The sequence below is a fragment of the Schizosaccharomyces cryophilus genome (assembly GCF_000004155.1).
Source record: "Schizosaccharomyces cryophilus OY26 unplaced genomic scaffold supercont4.2, whole genome shotgun sequence".
Classification (NCBI taxonomy): Eukaryota; Fungi; Ascomycota; class Schizosaccharomycetes; order Schizosaccharomycetales; family Schizosaccharomycetaceae; genus Schizosaccharomyces; species Schizosaccharomyces cryophilus.
The window spans coordinates 1-18981 of NW_013185625.1; the positions used below are offsets into that span (position 1 = coordinate 1).

General features: G+C 37.5%; 8 protein-coding genes across 8 annotated transcripts; 3 read left to right on the forward strand and 5 right to left on the reverse strand.

Moving 5' to 3' along the window:
• Positions 1–384: 384 nt before the first annotated feature.
• SPOG_04964 (NAD dependent epimerase/dehydratase) lies at positions 385–1943 on the reverse strand. Its single transcript, XM_013167447.1, has one exon. It carries the CDS (start codon positions 1718–1720, stop codon positions 695–697), a length of 1026 nt encoding a protein of 341 aa, XP_013022901.1. The 5' UTR covers positions 1721–1943; the 3' UTR covers positions 385–694.
• A 69-nt stretch (positions 1944–2012) lies between these two features.
• SPOG_04965 (uncharacterized protein) lies at positions 2013–2967 on the forward strand. The gene has a single exon (XM_013167448.1). The coding sequence runs from the start codon at positions 2075–2077 to the stop codon at positions 2516–2518; it is 444 nt and encodes a 147-aa protein (XP_013022902.1). The 5' UTR covers positions 2013–2074; the 3' UTR covers positions 2519–2967.
• Positions 2968–4948: 1981 nt separating this feature from the next.
• On the reverse strand, positions 4949–6383 carry SPOG_05731 (uncharacterized protein). Its single transcript, XM_013167493.1, has 2 exons — positions 5588–6383; positions 4949–5532 (listed from the first exon to the last, which is right to left on the reverse strand). Exons 1-2 carry the CDS (start codon positions 6114–6116, stop codon positions 5201–5203), a joined length of 861 nt encoding a protein of 286 aa, XP_013022947.1. The 5' UTR covers positions 6117–6383; the 3' UTR covers positions 4949–5200.
• Positions 6384–6661: 278 nt separating this feature from the next.
• SPOG_05033 (uncharacterized protein) lies at positions 6662–6844 on the forward strand (the record flags this gene model as incomplete). Its single annotated transcript, XM_013167474.1, has 1 exon — positions 6662–6844. The coding sequence occupies one exon, from the start codon at positions 6662–6664 to the stop codon at positions 6842–6844; it is 183 nt and encodes a 60-aa protein (XP_013022928.1).
• A 3-nt stretch (positions 6845–6847) lies between these two features.
• Positions 6848–7456, reverse strand: SPOG_05732 (hsp16-like protein). Its single transcript, XM_013167494.1, has one exon. The coding sequence runs from the start codon at positions 7400–7402 to the stop codon at positions 6971–6973; it is 432 nt and encodes a 143-aa protein (XP_013022948.1). The 5' UTR covers positions 7403–7456; the 3' UTR covers positions 6848–6970.
• A 954-nt stretch (positions 7457–8410) lies between these two features.
• SPOG_04966 (short chain dehydrogenase) lies at positions 8411–9466 on the reverse strand. Its single transcript, XM_013167449.1, has one exon. The coding sequence runs from the start codon at positions 9359–9361 to the stop codon at positions 8489–8491; it is 873 nt and encodes a 290-aa protein (XP_013022903.1). The 5' UTR covers positions 9362–9466; the 3' UTR covers positions 8411–8488.
• Positions 9467–10083: 617 nt separating this feature from the next.
• SPOG_04967 (AMP-binding dehydrogenase) lies at positions 10084–13044 on the forward strand (the record flags this gene model as incomplete). Its single annotated transcript, XM_013167450.1, has 2 exons — positions 10084–11820; positions 11851–13044. The coding sequence occupies 2 exons, from the start codon at positions 10084–10086 to the stop codon at positions 13042–13044; spliced, it is 2931 nt and encodes a 976-aa protein (XP_013022904.1).
• A 154-nt stretch (positions 13045–13198) lies between these two features.
• Positions 13199–18331, reverse strand: SPOG_05677 (uncharacterized protein). Its single transcript, XM_013167488.1, has one exon. It carries the CDS (start codon positions 17007–17009, stop codon positions 13848–13850), a length of 3162 nt encoding a protein of 1053 aa, XP_013022942.1. The 5' UTR covers positions 17010–18331; the 3' UTR covers positions 13199–13847.
• Positions 18332–18981: the final 650 nt, after the last annotated feature.

An 18981-nucleotide genomic window follows, 5' to 3' on the forward strand; every position in this document is an offset into this window, starting at 1 on the left:
AACTTTTTAGTTAGACAAATTTTTACTACACATTTGTATGTTTTTCTCTGCTTTTTGTCGAAACTTTTCTTGTTTTTGTTTTACCTTTTATTTTCTCTTACGACCTTTGTCCGTAATATTACCCCCCGAGCACTTGACACACTTGAAACCCAAAGGTCCCCGGCCCCAACCCCAACTTGTGTGTAATTTGTCAAGTCGACTTTATAACTTTATCGTCGAATACCTCTTCTTCTACTAGAGAAATACAAGTCAAACAAGCTTATTCTACTTTTTTTTAAAAAATATTTTCAAATTTCAACGAAAACAATTCGTTTGTTGTAAAAATGTTCCAATACAGTGAAATCCCTTTACACTACTCTTTCCAACAGTATCATTGAGTGTTAACATTTTCAGTTCTAGAAATTTTATCTTTTTTCTTTTTACATGTTCTGTCATTTTCAAAAAAGTTAATTCTATACTTTCCTCATTTTTTACAAGTGGTGAACTCTAGTAATTTTCAATTTTCAACAAAAGTTACTACCCTACCAGCTTAGTTGCGTTATAAGCCAAGAACCTTTTTTTTATTTTCAGACATGAAAGCATAAAACGATAAGATATGAACGAAAAATCATAGTAATTTTCTATAGTCGACTGTCGGTTTATACTATTTTAATTCTATAGTTTAAACCAGAATCCAGAAACAAAACATCTAATTTTATGAAGCAACAACCTTTCCATAACCCTCAAATGGACCCGTCTCCTGCATAATCAAAGGAATTTCATCCTCGGCCAGCGAAGCCAACGTCTTCTTCTCCTTGGGCTCCCACCCCAACTTCTGTAGTCGATTTGCCCTGCTTCGCGAGTTCGACCCTACCGCAGTATCTGTCAACTTCCCAAAAAGATCCCCGTAGTTACTGACAGGAATAGTCCGGGGAGTAGAACTTTCAATCTTACCCGCCTGGTGAAGCACGCGTCCAATTTCCGCCGCACAATCATTCCACGACAACTCGTTGCCGTTCTCACAGAACCAATATGGGTTCGGGAGGACCTCCTCGGGCGGAGTCCGCTCTAACCAATCCAGGAGTGTCAGATACCCCCGCGCCAGGTCCTTAACATGAATCTGACTCCAGACTGACCGGCCTTCTCCAACCTGGCCTGCGTAGCCGTGCTTCAAAGCATACCGGACTAAGGTAGGGAGCTGGATAGACAATCTGCCAGGAGGACCGACGCCGTAAATGAGCGGGGGGATCATAATGGCAATTTTGGCGTGCTTGCCGAGGATCTTCCGGCGACGCACAATCGCTAGGTCTATGGTGCGATGCGCCGCGGATTCAGGGAGTGCGTCGATGTCTTCAGGCTTGTCGTCTTCAAAAACCATATCGCTCTTGAACGCTCCGGCGCTATTGTCGCCTAGGACGCCTGCACCGCTGGTGTGGATGTAAATCGTTTGCAGGTTGTTTTTAGCACGCTCCTCCAGCCCATCAAGGATGGCTTCTGCCGATGGTAAGTGGTCAGCCGTTGCTGTATGGAGAACAATATCGCTGACAGAGACTTGCTTCTGAATGAGGGATCTATCGTCCACAGATCCGATGACAGTCTTTATACCCTGGGCGTGGAATTCGGCGGCAGTGGATTCCCTGCGAGTCAAGGTTGTTACATGGTAATTTCTTTGCAAGAGGAATTCCAATATCTGGCCGCCAATATAGCCTGGACCAAGGAGGAAAACAGATTTCTCAGACATTATTATAGTTGTCGGATCGGGGTGTCTAAAGTAATAGGGTAATATCTTGGAATCACATCCTGGTGAATCAATGTAATATATAAATTTAAAGAGCCGATACGGATACTTTGAAGTTTAGTAATCAACTTTAGTAATCAACTCCACATGCACCGGATAAGCACATTGACCAAGTTTATAGCTACGTAACATTTGACACCGCTGCTACGTAATCTTCTGCAACGCGTTACTAAAGTAATCCACCGAGAGCGTGCACGAATGTACTATACAGATCTCATAATATTATGGAGTAAGTAGATAATCAAGTAAGTAAGCAAGCACAAACAAACCCCATTCATCCAAGTCTCCAAAGCTAAGATGTTTAGTGTCATATTAGCTTGTTTTTCTCTCCTAGCTAGTGGACTTAACGCTTTGTTAGGAGACCGAAATCTGTTTCAACCTATCCCAAGAGATAATTCCACACATGTAGATACGGTAAATTTTCTTACATGTTTGTCCGCGTTTGGTTTTCCAGGCAACACTGTTATAGCCACTGACGATACACAATTACTAGCGGTTGTAAGCAATAGGACCGAAACTGATACTGATACCCTCGATCCCGTAACGTTGAGGTGCTATCAATTGTTTGCTTACGGGCTGTTTTTTACACACTATAAGTATGACCACTTCCCATATGATGAAATACGTCCTGTTACCTCCTTAGAGGACGCGTTAGTTAATCCAGATTCGCTACCTGAGTTCATTCGAAATAAGCCTAGACGCAGTTCAGACCAGAACAAGCACATCAATCTGGAATTGTAAACGAGGAAAATACACTGCTTATCATAATATGTTTATGCCACAAGACACGGGGTGCAGTAGTAACGAGCAGTTTATGACGCCCTCAGACTGTATGTCAAGATGTCAAGATGACTTGAAGAATCCATTTTATGCCTACCAAGCTAAATAAGATTGACACTTAGTCGTTTCATTTAGTTAATCAGATCCTTGGACATAATACTATCCTTCTACGTAGTACTAAGTTGTTCAATTTCAATAAACAATTCTGTAATTGTACTTATTACTTCCACTCGATTTACATTCTCATAACGTGTGAGATTTCTCCCATGACACCCGTGATACTATGGCAGTTCAAATATATGTATATATATATTTATATAAAATACAATTGAATACTCTCGAAGTATAATTCAGTAACAAAAAAAAAAATACTTGCAACAACAATGCAAACTTGTACAATAAAATCCTTTTGATCTATAATTCGTCATTTTCTTTACGACTTTTTGTATTTATTAATTTGGGTTATTTTATTTTATTTTATTGTATTCTATTGTTTTGCTTTTTCTATTCTATTTCTTGTGTTGTTATTTTCAACATTGACATTGTCATTTCGTTTATATTAGAGATGACGTTCCAAGTTGCTGCCTCTTTGTTTTGTATACACAGTTTAGCAGCATAGAGTGGAAGTATATAGACGAAAAGAGGCAGGGTCAACATGTAGATAAAAAAGTTGTATCATAAGACAACGAAACAATGAAACAAATGAGACAAGTGTGCTTGTGACATGATGCATATAGATACTAATTCTTTTGTTATTCGGTATGAATATGTTTAAATGAACTCGTTAACTGTCTACGGCCATACCTAGGCGAAAAACACCAGTTCCCGTCCGATCACTGCAATAAAGTGAAAACGTCTGAGGGCCTCGTTCGTTCTATAGTTGGAGACAACATGGGAATCCGGGGTGCTGTAGGCTTCTTCTCCTTTTTTGCGTTTCTCTTGTTTTGTCTGATAAATTTTTAGCTGATTCCTATTCATCATAATTAAGCTTCTTATCGCCATACTTTCTCACTTATACACAAAAAAACATATCTCTGCAACGTTCTTTTTTATTACAATTAAAAGGATGAAAAAAATAAATTAAATGAATGTGGTAACGTAACACCAAGGATATTCGTATAAGATCAAAATCTTCTCTTTGTCTGTCATTCATTACAGTGAATAGACGGGATTTCTGGGAGGAGATATCCTATATTACGATTCCCGCGTACATCCAAAGTGGGAATGATCCAGTTTGGAAGGTAGTAAAGCAAGGAGCTGTGCCAAAGTAGCTTCTGCATACCCTTAAGCGAGACTAGTATATGGGAGTACCGATGATGTAGACTTAATTGAAGAGGAAGCTTCCAAGGCTGATATTGTCTTTCATTCTGCTGCTAGTGATGAACATGTGCCATCGGCAAGAGCAATCGTGCGAGGCTTGAGTCATCGCCAAGCCAAGAATCCTGCCTATTTTATTCATACTTCTGGGACATTCGCTCTCGCTACAGACTTTATTCACCGGAAAGTATGGAGAGTGTTTTGACAGGATTAACAACGATTAGGATCATGTAGAGGAGTTGACCTCACTTCCAGATCATCCATCGCAAGGTAGATAAAGTTGCCATTGTCGCTCCGGCTGTCATATATGCCATAGGTCGGGGACCGGATAAGAAGAATTCGTTTCCGTTATTTGAGTTATTTTTCAAACACAAATAGATCTTTGTGGTTGGAAAAGGTGATAAGATTTGGCATAATATCCATGTACAGGATTTAAGCAAGCTCCACGTGCTACTGGCAGAAGCTGCTGTGAACGGTAGTGAACGCGCCACTTGAAACGAAAAAAGGTATTACCTAGCAGAAAATGGTTTTTATGTGAATCAAGGAATGCTGCGGTTGGCTGCCAAGGTCTCATACAAGAAAGGCGCCGCCAGGTGTAGAATACATGACTGTAGAGGAAAGCGAAAGGAGGCTACTAGGTTGGGAACCCAACATGCCAAGCTTTAAACACAAGCTCGAGAATGCTTTGGATACGGACGCACGGTGATTCGACCTCGTCTAGAAGGTTATTAAAACCTTGATATAAATCCATCCTAAATCTACACAATCTGGGCTCCATATTTCTTCGAGATCGTCTCTACCTAATCTTAACATTCGGGGACCTGACCTACTATTGTGTAACTATCTTTTGCAGGATTCTCTCCTACCTTTGTTCTTTCCTTTTTATTGAAGGTATATGCCTGTCGTTTTTGAGAGGCATGGACCTTCGACTAAGGTGATACTAAAGCGGAAGCAAAAAAAGCAATGGTTATCCTTGAATCAATAATTAAATTCTTATTAGCTCTATTAAACAAATTAAAAAGAATCAGGAATTAAGGGCTCTAGAAGAATAAATAACAACCAACATGTGAATTAGAAAGAACCAACTAGAGAGTCAACGATCCATATCATCCCACGACGACCTCACTTGTTCCTTGCTCAAAGCCGCAAAGCCTCGATGGAACCAATAGAGCTTTAACAACAACGGCCTATGAAATGTGTTTATATGCAAAAGCTCAACGGAAATAAATACAACGGGAAACGAAAGAAACAAAATAAAACATTTAAAGAAAACACAAGCCTGCATAGAGAATAAATGAAAAGACAGGACATCATCATAAGAATGGTTCAAGCATGAGATTCGTTTCCAGTGCTTTCAGCATCCCTAGCCTGACTCGGTTTGTGATGTGTCCTTGGATGTTGCTCAAAACATTCAGATGATGGTTGTCCGGCAGTATTATCACTACGATTGTTGGATTGATTTTCAGACCCTACTGGCATAGTGTTTAGTGGGATCCAGTTACCATCCGTCGAGTCGTTTCTTTCCGACGACATCCTGAAACCAAGAGCAGCAATGATACAAGAAGCAATCCCAGAAGCAATCCAAGGAATCCAAGAAGCAATCCCAGAAATCAAAGAAGCAATCCCAGAAAGCACTAAAGCAATAAAATCCAGCAACACTATAAGTACCCCGTTAGTAAACATATCAAGTTAAAATTCCACCATTCTACTTACGTGAAAAAACAAACAAGAACATGTAGAAAGCCGCGATGACAAGAACAATCGCTAGAGCAATCTGAAACCGTAACCCTACAAATTCTTTCATCGATTCCTTTGTAAAGGGGACAAGGAAAAAGTAAGAAAAGAAAAAGTCCAATACGATTGAACCAATAAAGCACCAACCAAGCCGGAGAGCTTCATTCTCCTGTCTGCGTCGTGCTTCAGGAATTCTCGCAATTTTTGCCGGCCAGAAAACTAGAGACGGTAATGCCATGAAGAGACTCCTTAATGTCATGAAGAAATTCGTTATTGATTCGAAGGAAAGGTTTAGTCGCATGTTTATGGAAGATTCTTTGTTTTCTGGGTACGGTGGAGCTGGATCAGAATGTAAACATAAGCAACCTTTTTCCATATCGTCCAGATGTGAATAGGAGTTTTCGCTGTATTTCGGCAAAAAGCTGTCAGAACTTACAGAAGAGCTCAAGCAAAAAGATTTGGCTTGTTTCGCAGCCTCTAGCTGAATTTCTTTTTCTTTTTCGTACATTTTTCTTAGAATAGAGTCATCTGTCACCAATGCGATGGGTTAGGACTGCACTGTGAACTAGAGAATTACGACGCAGTAGAAGGGTCAAAGGCATGCAAATTTCTAGATAAGCGCCTAAATTAACTGACCCTAAAAGAAAAAACCGAAAAAGCCGAGAAAACCATAAAAAACCGAGAAATGAGTCCGCAATGGCGATGACCAGAGTTTTGCAGAGGTAAAGTAATGGCTTTGCCAGTTTCGCATTCCTTCGGTATCCTTCGCTAAACTATATTACGTTGACTAAAAATACCGCTATTCTTCGATGTATACCGTCACCTCTCCCAAGTGACAGCGTTGTCTGACGAGTAACATACTGCTTTGTTTATGTTGTCTAGCCAAAAAAAAAAGAAATAAAAAGTAATCTCCAGTTTTAACATGATTTCATCTTTTATTGCCATTGTACTTTGCATAGTCTTACAGAAAAGAAATCTGTAAAAGATTTAAATATTTTACTCTTGTTCTTTAACACTTTATTCTTTTTTTTTTGTTGATCCTACCTCAATACAATGTCAAGCTTACCTTACTATAATGATGATGGCTATGGAAAAAACGTCCAGCGACCTTACCATTATCATTCGCAAGCCGTAACCGTTGATAATATCATTAATTATTCAGGTCAAGACGGCTGGATTCGTACTGGCAAGATAGATGCCACCGACATTCCTGGGCCACACTGCTACTTGATATAAACATTATTGAAAATTGATAGACTCTCATTAAACCACTATGCTAAATTAAAAAGCCATTATGCCATTATAAATTCTCATTAGAATACAATCATATCATCACAAACTCAATACCACTAGCCCTTCAGCTTAATTGATGGCGATTTGTTTCTTGGAGCGGGATTGCTCAATCTTTGGCAAAACAATACTCAAAATGCCATTGGAAAATTGGGCTTCAATACGATCGGAATCGATCCTGCTGGGGATGGAGATCGTTCGAGAGAAGGATCCAAAGCGACGTTCAGACCATCTGTGGTTTCCTTTCTCTCCCTCACTTTTTCTTTCGTTGAATGATTCTCCAGAAACGGTAAGTTTTCCTTCGTCGTAATGAACTTGAACGTCTTCCTTTTTGACACCAGGAAGTTCTACATCAACAGCAACCGTGTCTTTGCCTTCATGGACATCAATGGCAGGTGATAAATCAACAGCACGATTCTGGCGTTGAACGCGAGGGGAATAACTCAAAAAGTCAGAAAGACCGTCTTGAAATGGATATAAATCGAAGAAAGGTTGAAGAGACATTGTAAAAAACACTCGTTTATTTCACGCAACAATCAAAATAAAAATTACTCTTGTTCTTTTTTGTCAATGTTGTTGAATCGTCTCTACTTGACTCCCATTTATACCTGAGCTACCGAAAATAAGAAACATTCTGTAAGAGTCTTAGTACTTTCTAGATATGACGACATGCCACCATTGGCTTCTTCCAGAGATTTCGACATGTTCGTTCCAGTTCCTGGTTTCTCTTACTCATCCTTTTTTTTCTTAATTCTTTTTAAATTATTTATTTTTAATCTTGTTTTTTCGCTTTTGTTTTCATGAATGCTCCGCTCCGATTGTACCTTGTTAAACTCGCCGTTCTAGATATCTCTAGAAACTGACATCACATATCAAAAATTCCTCTTTTGTACGATAGAAAACGAACGAGCATTCTCGCATATTCCCACTTTATTTGTAAGTCGTTACCTATTTTTCCATTTGTCAGTTGCAAACAGTGTGGTAAGCAAGGCAGTTGTTTTATTTATTTCAACAGTCCAGTTCTACATTCAACGACATTATCGAAATTAAAATAGTTCAACCAAGGCTTATATTGACACATCATCATGTCTTGCCTTTTTTTTAATTGTTCAAGTTCAATCCTCTAAAGGAGCCTTGAGAGTATCACTCAATGCAAAGTAAGCGACGTTCACAAATTCAGATGTCACACCGCTCGGCTGACAAAATAAAGCTAAAAAAATTTTGATCGTCCAAATTTCCGTCTAAAAATTTATTAGCAATCGTTTGCGTATAGTTCGCATTACTCCAAACAAAAAAAGCGGCTTTAGTAAGTTTTTCCTTGCCAACACGATTTCCTGTTTGACTTGTACGGAAAATCCACCAAGGAAAGACTCATAAGCATTCATTCCACTTTCTTGTATTTAGCCTTGGTTTAAGTTTTACTCTTAATGAATAAACTCCTCGCTGTGACCTTTTTATGTTCATGTGTAAAGCCAGATTTTCAATTTTCAAACACATTCATTATTTATTATGGAAGAATCGGCTCATTATTTTTGATCCTACACCTAAAAGTATTCAAAATAATAAACTTCGTTTTTTAGTACTTCTCTATCACATGGATTGAAGATTCTCACGCAAAATTTTCACTGAGCCTGGGTCAAAATTATCTCTTGCTACGCTTGTACTAAGGGCTACATTCTTCTCAAGCTCTTGTCCAATATCCTGATGTTGCTTGCGAATCAACTCCAAGGAATCATGACCTAGGACAAGCTTTTGGGGCGGTTTGTCGAGCCTAGCAATGGTATATAGCAGATTCGCTGCTTTAATTGGGTCTGTTTCCTCGGACCCATGGTAGTTTTCCCAAATTGGTCTCCAAGATTTATCATTCTCATATGCAGGATGTGGTTTGGACCACTGCATATTAGAGGCAGCCCACTCTGTCTGCATACCACCTGGTTGCACAATTGTTATGGCGATGTTCCAACTTTCATCCAACTCTCTCATAATTGTTTGAGAGAGCCCTTCAACGGCAAATTTGCTGGCATTATACATGCTTAAACATGGAGATGGGTAGTATCCTGCGACCGATGAGATTTGTAAAATTCGTCCTCCTTTTCCAGATTCACGCATGTAATTCAACGCTTCTTTAGTAACATATGTCACTCCCCAAAAATTTACATTCATTTGCCGATGCATTTCCTCGATGGTGTACGATTCAAACTCGCCAACAAGTCCATATCCTGCATTGTTGATCACTATGCCTATATTTCCAAAATGTCTTTGCGCACTCTTGAAAGCGCTTTCAACAGAGTTAACATCCGCCACGTTTACTTTGAGCTTTAGTAAGTTTGAGTGCTCGACATTTATGGATTCAGGTGCACGGGAACACGCAACCACATTATAACCTTGAGCCAAACCAACCGTAACCAATGCAAATCCCAAACCTGCAGAAGCACCAGTAACAAGTACAGTGGAAAACGTCATTCTTCGTGTTTAGTGTCTTTATTCCCAATTTAAAAAAGTGATAGTAAATCTCTACAATCTTTATCCTTTCTCGATGGAGTTGATTTTTGCGAATTGCTATAACAAAAAATAGTTTCAAATGCTGTTTTTATAAGTGCTCTGTTAATCAGACGATTGCTATTGCTTTTCCAATTGACAAAAGCGTTTTAATCCTTTGGATTTTGTTCTGATGCTTGCTTTACCTGTCTTTTGATTCGATTGCTGAATACTTTTTTTCTAAGTATTCTAAAGTCTAAGCGATATTATAAACTGTTTCGGATGTCTGTAAATATTTACCATTTCTACTATCCGTGTCATCGTTTTATACAAGAATCCGAAAACGAGTGATAGATGGCTCAATACTTAGTGCTTGTGCTCCTTCTGCTATAAATTTAAAATTCCAGTCGACTAATTATTTATGCAGTGGACAATTCGAATCTAATAAATCTGAGGGTTACAGAACTACATAGTCTCCCGCATACTGTAATATCCTGATCTGTGGGCAATCGAGTCGGAGTCCTATAACCGGTTCATAGCTTTTTTGTATGAAGTGAAGCTTATGTATCTTTAGCGTACACTAAACAACGTAGATTGAAAAGTATCTATCTACCTTTAAACTTGGGGGAGGAGGGGAAAACTTGCTGCTATTCGTTTCAAGACTCGATCTTCTTGGTTGATATTGGTATTTGAACAACGACACTAAGATGTCACCAAAATCCTCAAATACAACGTCCTTTTCATCCATATTGACTTCTCCTAGAGAAGAGGATACACCAGTCGCTCGCCTATTAAGAAATGCAAATGAGACACCAGATCATCGTTTTATCTATGTGTACAATGAATACGGAGTTGTCGCTGAGTATACATATAAAGAATTACTTCGTCGTGTTAATGCAGTCGCTAAATTCTGCAATGATCTTTGCTTGGGGAAAACGGTTGGAATTCATATGGGTCATGAATTAGATTTTCTAAGTACTATCTTTGCTTTGTGGGCTACTGGACGAACTTGCGTCATTTTTAATCATATCTGGTCCCAAGGGGTTGTTCATGCTCTTGTTCAACGTTTAGATATTTCTGACTTGCTTTATCATGAATATGCGCCTGCCTTTCAGGTGGATTCTTTGAACGTCATTTCCTTTGCTTGCCTCCAGACGGACCTTAACGTTCCTTGCATTCGTGCTGGGTTGGAACCAGAAGTAGCACTTATCAATCATTCCAGTGGATCTACTGGTGTTCCTAAATCAATGCCATTTCTCATGAAAAAATATGCTTTCGGTTATGACTATGGAACTCCAGAGTTCATGAATCATCTTTCCACGCCAATGGTAATGGCTCCCAGCTTTGCTTTAACGACAATGAGCTGGCTTAATGCCTTTTACTGTAATGGGAGCTTACTGTATCCATCTTCCTCAATATCGTCTAATTTTATTTCTACTTCAGAAGTAGAACAACTAGCTTGGAATGTCTATTATGCTCTTCGTGCCGGATGCGAACGCTTGATTATTTTGCCCAATCTCCTTATTCTAACTCTTCAAATAATGCCTGATAAGTCTGAATCATTTCCTTCTTGTAAGCTAGTTGTTGCCGGCGGCGAAATGGTCCCTGCAAACATGTACCATATATGCAAACGAGTCTTGCCAAATGCGATCATTTACCCACAATATGGTACCACTGAATCAGGATTAGTTTCGTTTTTTGCTCCTAATGGAGAAGATACATTGCATAGCAAAGAACTTGTCTACTTCCCCGGAAAAACAGTTAACAAACTTTTATTGCTTACAGAAAATAATGAACCTGTCCTTGAAAAAATTGGCCGTGAGGGTTTTGTCTGTGTCGTGACCGACGTGCAATCGGAGCCTTATGTAGGCGGCGATACCGAAACCGTTCAGTCTCGAGATTCTACATTTATAGATTTCCATGGTGAGCCAGCAATACGGTTTGCTGACTTGGCCGTTTGGAACTCGTATAAAGGAAAGTTGGGTATCACTATCAAAGGTCGAGTGGGGAGACGTGTCAAGAGAAATGGTATTTTCTTTGATTTACAATACTTTGACCAAGTAGCCTTAGGTCTAAAGGACGTTGAAGCTTCTTTTTCCTTCTTTATATTGAATCGATTTGTATTGGCATACGTTCCTGCCTATGATGGCGTAGATCCTGCATTACTAAAGGAGATATTGAATAAAGAGCTTCGGAATCCGAATCTTTTCTCTAAATGTTTTCCATTTACAGATATACCACATACTGCCGCTGGAAAAGTAGACCTAAAGTCTATCGAAGCTTATGCATCTAAGTGTCTTTACGTAGAAGACCAACGGTTACCTATTTTATCAAATCCTTTGGCCATTGAAATTAGCAAAATTGCTGCAAAAGTTCTTCAAAATCCAACGTTGGAAGGAAAGGATGCATCTCTTTATTCTTGTGGCTTAGATTCCATTCATTCTGTAAGGTTTTTCCTTTTCCTACAAAATCAGTTTCAGCTTAAAGGTTCAGTTAGTTCTGTTATGGATTCGAATTGTACGCCTAGCTCATTAGCTTCTGTTATTCAAGAGAAGAGTTTGAATTTATCGAAAATTACCTACGGGCTTCTTCACGAAGATGCATGCGCTTTAGCACGAACCATTCCCATGTTAACTATTATGCATACTAATGGTCAATACGTTTTGCTAACTGGGGCGACAGGTTACTTTGGTCGTCGGTTTTTGGAGTATCTACTTAAAATAAATATGAGTGTTGTATGTCTGATACGAGATTCTTCTGATAAAGCTGCTGAAGAACGATTAACATCACTTGTTCCAAGTTTTCGAATTTCTGGTAAAAAATTAATTGTATGGGCAGCTCATTTAGAGGAGACAAGGTTTGGTTTGGATAATTCAAAATGGAATTTTCTCATAGAAAATGTTTCTTGCATCTATCACATGGGAGCTGAAGTTCACTGGATGAAATCGTATCAAGAACTTAGACCAGTGAATGTCCTGGGAACGAAAACTATTTTAGAGCTGAGTGTAATGGGTCCAAAGGCGCTTTACTTTATTTCAGGAGGTGGACAACAAGAAATAGAGTTTGACGATCGCATAGAGTCTACTAAAGCATCTGGTTATGCACTATCTAAATTCGTTTCTGAGATTTTGTGTAAAAAAGTAAAGGATTTAGGCCATCCTTCAATATATGTTATTCGTCCAGGATTTATCATAGCAAGCGATGGAGGGATCCTATCTAGAGATTTCTTTTGGCGTTTCGTCGTATCAGCATTACGAATGGGTGCTTTCCCCCAGTACAGTGAATCTCAACCTCTGCTCTTTCGTATTTCTACCACAAATGCATTGTGTGTAGCGTTGACTCAGATAATGGAGAAACAAGCTGATGGGTATGCTCCTCTGCTTGCATACGATACTTTTGACGGTAACGAATTTGCCCGAATTTGTAAATCCTTGAAGAAAAAAAAGCTTAAGTTTGTCTCACTGGAGGGATGGCTAAAAGCGCTTGAAAAGGATATTGATGAAGAAGGAGAAGATCATCCTTTGTTTACCCTTCAGCAAACAACTAAATTTGCTTTAGAAAGTGGTTTGATACCAAACAAGGGACTGAAGAATATCTATCCTTTGGGTGAAACATTCCTAACGAAGGAGGCGATCGCAAGTGGGTTGGACAATTTGTACATTGAATAGTTTTTTCTGTTCTTTTAAAGGGAAGGGCGAGAGACATACACGAAATGAGAGCTAATAATATTAATCCGTTAGGAAAACGGGCTTTAAAAATTATTTCATATGCTTTTTACCTTGGTTATGAAGATTTGTTTGAACAATTGCCATTTGGTTTATTTACTATTTTAAGTAACAAATTGATGGGTAAGCTCGCTGTTACTTATCCTACCACTTTGATATAATGAAGAAACCTGTATTTATCCTGGTTGTGGGTCTGTATGTTCACCAAGAACCTCTAATCCTATAATTATGTCATGACAGAAATCCTACACCGTATAATTATGTATTTCAAGGGAATTAAATGTCACGGGAAAATGGGAAAATACTCCGTATAGTAATAAGTGTGAGAGTGGAATACAGTTATAGTTGCTTGAATCGTCAAGCTGGATGCTTTTAAATAAGTCACTAATATCTGGAGTGATATATCTTTAGTAACGTCCTGGTGATACTAATGAATATGTTATCGAACAAGTTTATTAGCTCTGCCAGCAAAAATCTTCCTAACTGAAGATTTTGGCTGAGGAGAAGGGCGTTTATATAGTAATCTAAAACTAGTAAGTAAACAAACAATAAGGTTTAACTATATCTTGATGATTGGTTACACTTTCCGTCTGTTTTCCCAGTTTGATTGTTTGTAAACAATGATATATAGTAATATACTCCATAGCATAATCATTACAAAATAATTTGTAATAATATTAGTGGTTGCTCTGACACCTCCCGTCCTAAGATTCTACCACTCCGTTGGTTATGGGAGAATCTTATAGTCATTGCGGTTCCTGTGATGCAGAAGCGCGTTGAGTAAAGTCATTTAATTTATCGGCGGCTAAGTTATGGACGATGTCTTGCGGAATCCAGGCTGTAGTCTGGAATTTTTCATTGGTAAGACGTTTGTTGTATAAGCATAAATAAAGGTATGGATTTTTAAAATCGTCGACGTCTAAAATTCCATCTATCTGAATGGTTTGTTTGAAATTGTTATAAGTAAGATCATCATTGAAAGGTTCTAGTTCAGAAACATGAAAACTAGAAGGATAACGTCGTCGAATGTTTTCTGGAAAGCTTAAGGTATAATTGTGATCTCCAACTCTTTCTTCGACTCTAAATGGTCCTGCATATGTTGAATCGAGTTTATGTTGTTGGTGAAAAAATCCGACTTTGCCTTTTTTCACCAAAACTAAATCATGTTGTTTGAAAACAGGGGCACGACTTCTTTTCCGATTATAATATTCCGCATATTCTTTATTCTTATGATTAATCCTTTCATGTATTTGTTCAGCGGTATATATGTGATCTTGTGTTAGGGTTATACCTGTTTCTTCTATCATTTTAATATCCCAATCGTTTGTTATTGCTGGTCTTCCGAAGGCGGCTGTATAAGGTGCGATCTTCGTAGCAGAATGTTGTGCAGAATTATAGCATAACTGTGCTTGAGGAAGATAACTTACCCAATTATCGGATTGTTTGTTAATGTAACAACGAAGATAATTTTCGAGTATATGATTTACTCTTTCGGTCTGTCCATTTGTTTGTGGATGATATCCTGATGACAAACTTAGGTTTATATGATGACTGTGCGCAAAGTGTCGCCATTTCTCGGAAGTAAAAACGGATCCTCTATCGGAAACAATATCAGTTGGATAACCATAATTTCCGATGAATCGATCATTAAATATTTTTATTAAATCGTCCATTGTAACTGATGTGTTACATGGTATAAACCAAGCCATCTTAGTAAACCTGTCTACGATAGTCAAAATCGCGTCGTTGTCTTGAGACTTTGGTAGTCCTGTGATAAAATCCATGGAAATATGACTGAAAGGCTTTTCTGCTATTGGCAAAGGTTGCAGATATCCATATTGTTTGTGATTGCGCGTCTTATACTTTTGGCATATGTTACAATTTTTAACATAATTTTGTATATCAACTGTCATACCTTTCCAGTAAAATTTTTCTCTGATGCGGTTAGTAGTAGATATTTTTCCACGATGACCTCCTGAAGTTGGTTGATCATGAAATTTGTTACAGATAACCTGAATTAATTGTGGAACTTTTGGGATTACGACTTGACCAAGTTCGTTGATAATTAAGCCATTTCGTACCAAAAAATTGGAACTATCATTTATACCATCAAGAATAACCTTAAATTCTGGATGCCGGTCATATTCTTTCCTTAAATAATCAAAAATATTCGTGATGCCATCGGTTACTAAAACACGATTGATAACTTGAGTTTTTAAATCATCTCTGCGAGATAAAGCATCAGCTGGTTCATTCTTCCGTCCAGGTCGATATTGAATTTCAAAGTTATAAGAATCTAATTCCGCTGCCCACCTATTTATTTTTGGCCTAGTGTCTGTACGTATGTTCGTGAACATAGACGTCAAATTTTTGTGATCTGTTAGGATTTTAAACGGTTTGTCCGTATCTGCTAGAAAATGATACCATTTGCGGAGCGATGTTATGATGGCATACGCTTCTTTTTCCCATGTTGACCATATCTTTTGTTGGTCGGTAAATGAAGCGGAATGGAACGCAATCGGATGGAATTTCTCGTCATCCTGTTTTTGTGATAGAATAGCTCCTATACCATAATCAGAAGCATCCGTTTCCATTAGAGTTTCTCTTCCTGGTTTATAATGACTTAGAATTGATACATTTTCAAGTGTTTGCTTTACTTGAATGAAAGCCTGTTGATGACGATCTGTCCATTTAAACTTTACATTTTTCTTTGTTAAGTCATATAGCGGTCTAGCCAATCTTGATAAATTAGGCATAAATCGCCTAGAATAATTAACAAAACCCAAGAAGGATCTTAATCTTCTAAGAGTATTTGGTTGCGGCCAATTGGTGATTGCTTGAATTCGTTCCTTGTCCACTTCCATACCCGCGTCGGAAAATATGTGACCTAGAAATTTCACTCTATTCTGAAAAAATTGACACTTTTCCGCATTTAAATATAAATTTGCTTGACGCAGTTTTTGCAAAACTTTTCGCACGTGTGAACGATGTTCTTCTATTGACGAAGAATAAATGAGAATATCGTCCAAATAGATAATCACGAAAATGCCATTGTATGGATGTAATATTCCATTTATGTGTCGTTGAAAATTTGCCGGGGCATTTGTCAGGCCAAATGGCATAACTGTATATTCAAATGATCCGAAAGGTGTTCTAAAAGCAGTTTTATACTCATCTCCTTCCCTGATTCTTAATAAATGATATGCGTCCTTCAAGTCTAATGTTGAGAAAACTCTGGCTCCGTTTAACCAATTTATAATTTCTTCGAAGTTAGGTATCGGATATTTATCCCTTTTTGTTATTGCATTTAAAGGCTTGTAATTTACTACCATTCTATATTTATCTGTTCCCTTTTTTGGAACAATCAATGGCGCACATAAAAACTTTGAAGAACTTCGACGAATCCTGCCTTGCTTTAATAATTCGTCAGTCTTTTCCTTTATGCATTCTCTTTCCTTCTGTGTATAAGGTCTTAATTTTGGCGAATACGTTGGTAATTCTTCTGTTAATTCTATCTTTAAATCACTCTCTGAGTGTTCAGGTAAAGGAGTCCTAGTAGGTTCCTCAAAAATTTCTGAAAAAGGTTTCAAAATTTTTTGAATTTCCTCATTTTTCTTAAAATTCTCATCGTGGCTTTCTTTTATTTCAATTTTGCTTAAACCTTCTAATCTGTTCATCTTTTCAATTAATGACCAACCGATAATGGCGTCTTCTTCAATACTTGGCGATATAGTAAATGTTTCGTGGTATTTTCTTCCTCGAATTTCCACTGGTAATGTTAACTTTCCAGTAACTTTTAGAATGTGTTTAGTTATGCCTACAAATGTTCGGTCTTCTTTATCAAATTCCCGTGTGATTTGCTTCGCTAAATCCTCTCTTAACAGAGATACATCTGCTCCAGAATCCATAAGTGCTTCAGTTTCCAAATTATCTAATTTGATTTTTTTAAATTGGGAGCGTCCCCCCTTCTGAGACACTGATGAAGTATCACGGATTTGGTTTACAACAATTGTTTCGGCTTGTTGTACTGGATAACGATCATCTAGTCATTCTGACTTCTTATACTTTGGTTTATCGTTCTCGCTTTTCTTAAATTCGTCTTTACTAGGAAACCTTTTGTTTAAGGGTTTCGAATTTGAAAATATTCGTCCATTATGTTTCTCATATCTTCGGGAATTGCCGTAACGAAACTTTTCTTTCGTGGTGCTTATTGACTTGTCATAATCACCAGTTTCATAATTGTTTCTAAGAAGTTCTTTTCTTATAGCAAAAGGATGTACCATGAAAAGATGCATTTTGAATCTTGTTTCGTTATCTAATTCTTCGAACCAATGTCTGTACTCTTTCGTATTTACTTCAAGTTTCAATGCTTGATCCATGACTGCATGTAATTGAGTCAACCAAGTCGAAAATTGTTCTTTCGAATAAACTTGATTATAAATATTTTTGAATGTTCTATGTGGTCCCGGTTTCTTAACGGATTCTTTTATCTTTTCCTTAAGATTTTCAGGAGATCTGTTATAAAGATATCCTATTTTCTCTCGATCTGAAACGAATACCAATGGTAACAATTCGAAAACATTTTCTAATTTCTTTAAAAAGACTTTTGTCGATTCTTTCTCAGAGTCATATAAGTCGGGTTCTTTCTGATTTAATCGTGAAATATATGCCTGAGCGTTTTCTCCATAAGCTCTTATAGTCATTTTGATAATGTCAGTATTTTCTTCGGATATGTAATCTTCATCAATTTCCATTTGGGATGATTGTTCTTTTTCTTTCTTCATATCAATCATTTCTTGCGTCACTAGACTCATTCTAGTCGTTAACTCATTCATATGCTCTTCGCATTGTTGAAAATATTTGCTGATTGTATTTGGACTCAATTCGTTTTGAGACATTCTGCCTTATGGATTTGGGTATTCAGATCTAACAATTCCACTGCAGTTAGGAAGATAATTTATTTTTAATACTGTCACGGGAAAATACTCCGTATAGTAATAAGTGTGAGAGTGGAATACAGTTATAGTTGCTTGAATCGTCAAGCTGGATGCTTTTAAATAAGTCACTAATATCTGGAGTGATATATCTTTAGTAACGTCCTGGTGATACTAATGAATATGTTATCGAACAAGTTTATTAGCTCTGCCAGCAAAAATCTTCCTAACTGAAGATTTTGGCTGAGGAGAAGGGCGTTTATATAGTAATCTAAAACTAGTAAGTAAACAAACAATAAGGTTTAACTATATCTTGATGATTGGTTACACTTTCCGTCTGTTTTCCCAGTTTGATTGTTTGTAAACAATGATATATAGTAATATACTCCATAGCATAATCATTACAAAATAATTTGTAATAATATTAGTGGTTGCTCTGACATTAAATGACTAAAGTTATATTTTTGTACACCAATTTGGATATTACGTGTATGGACGCTAGTGATGTCCAAGGATCTGGTTAACTAGGTGGGTGATATTCATGTGATTTTACTTAGTCAAACCAGTCAAATCTTCCAGTCTGACGATTTCGACTGTAGATATACAGATTATATGGCTTTTCTGAAATAGCGTAATCTGTTTCTTTGTAGGTAAAACGTACGTTCGTTTACATAAAATCTTATTCAAGTAAATTCAAGAGTTCAGTAACAAATTTGTTGAATTTGTCGTAATCGCTACTTTTAACAGTTTAATCATAAAGTTTTAATGAAACCTTAAAAAAAGCAACAAAATTTTAAAAGGAAACAAAAAAAAAAAAAAAAAAAAAAAAGAAAGAAGAAACGAAACAAAAAACTAAAAAAAAAACCGAAATACAACCTAAATTAACTAACTAGGCTACAAATAGTTAACAAGGACTACAACGTAACGTTTTAGTACCTGACCTGCA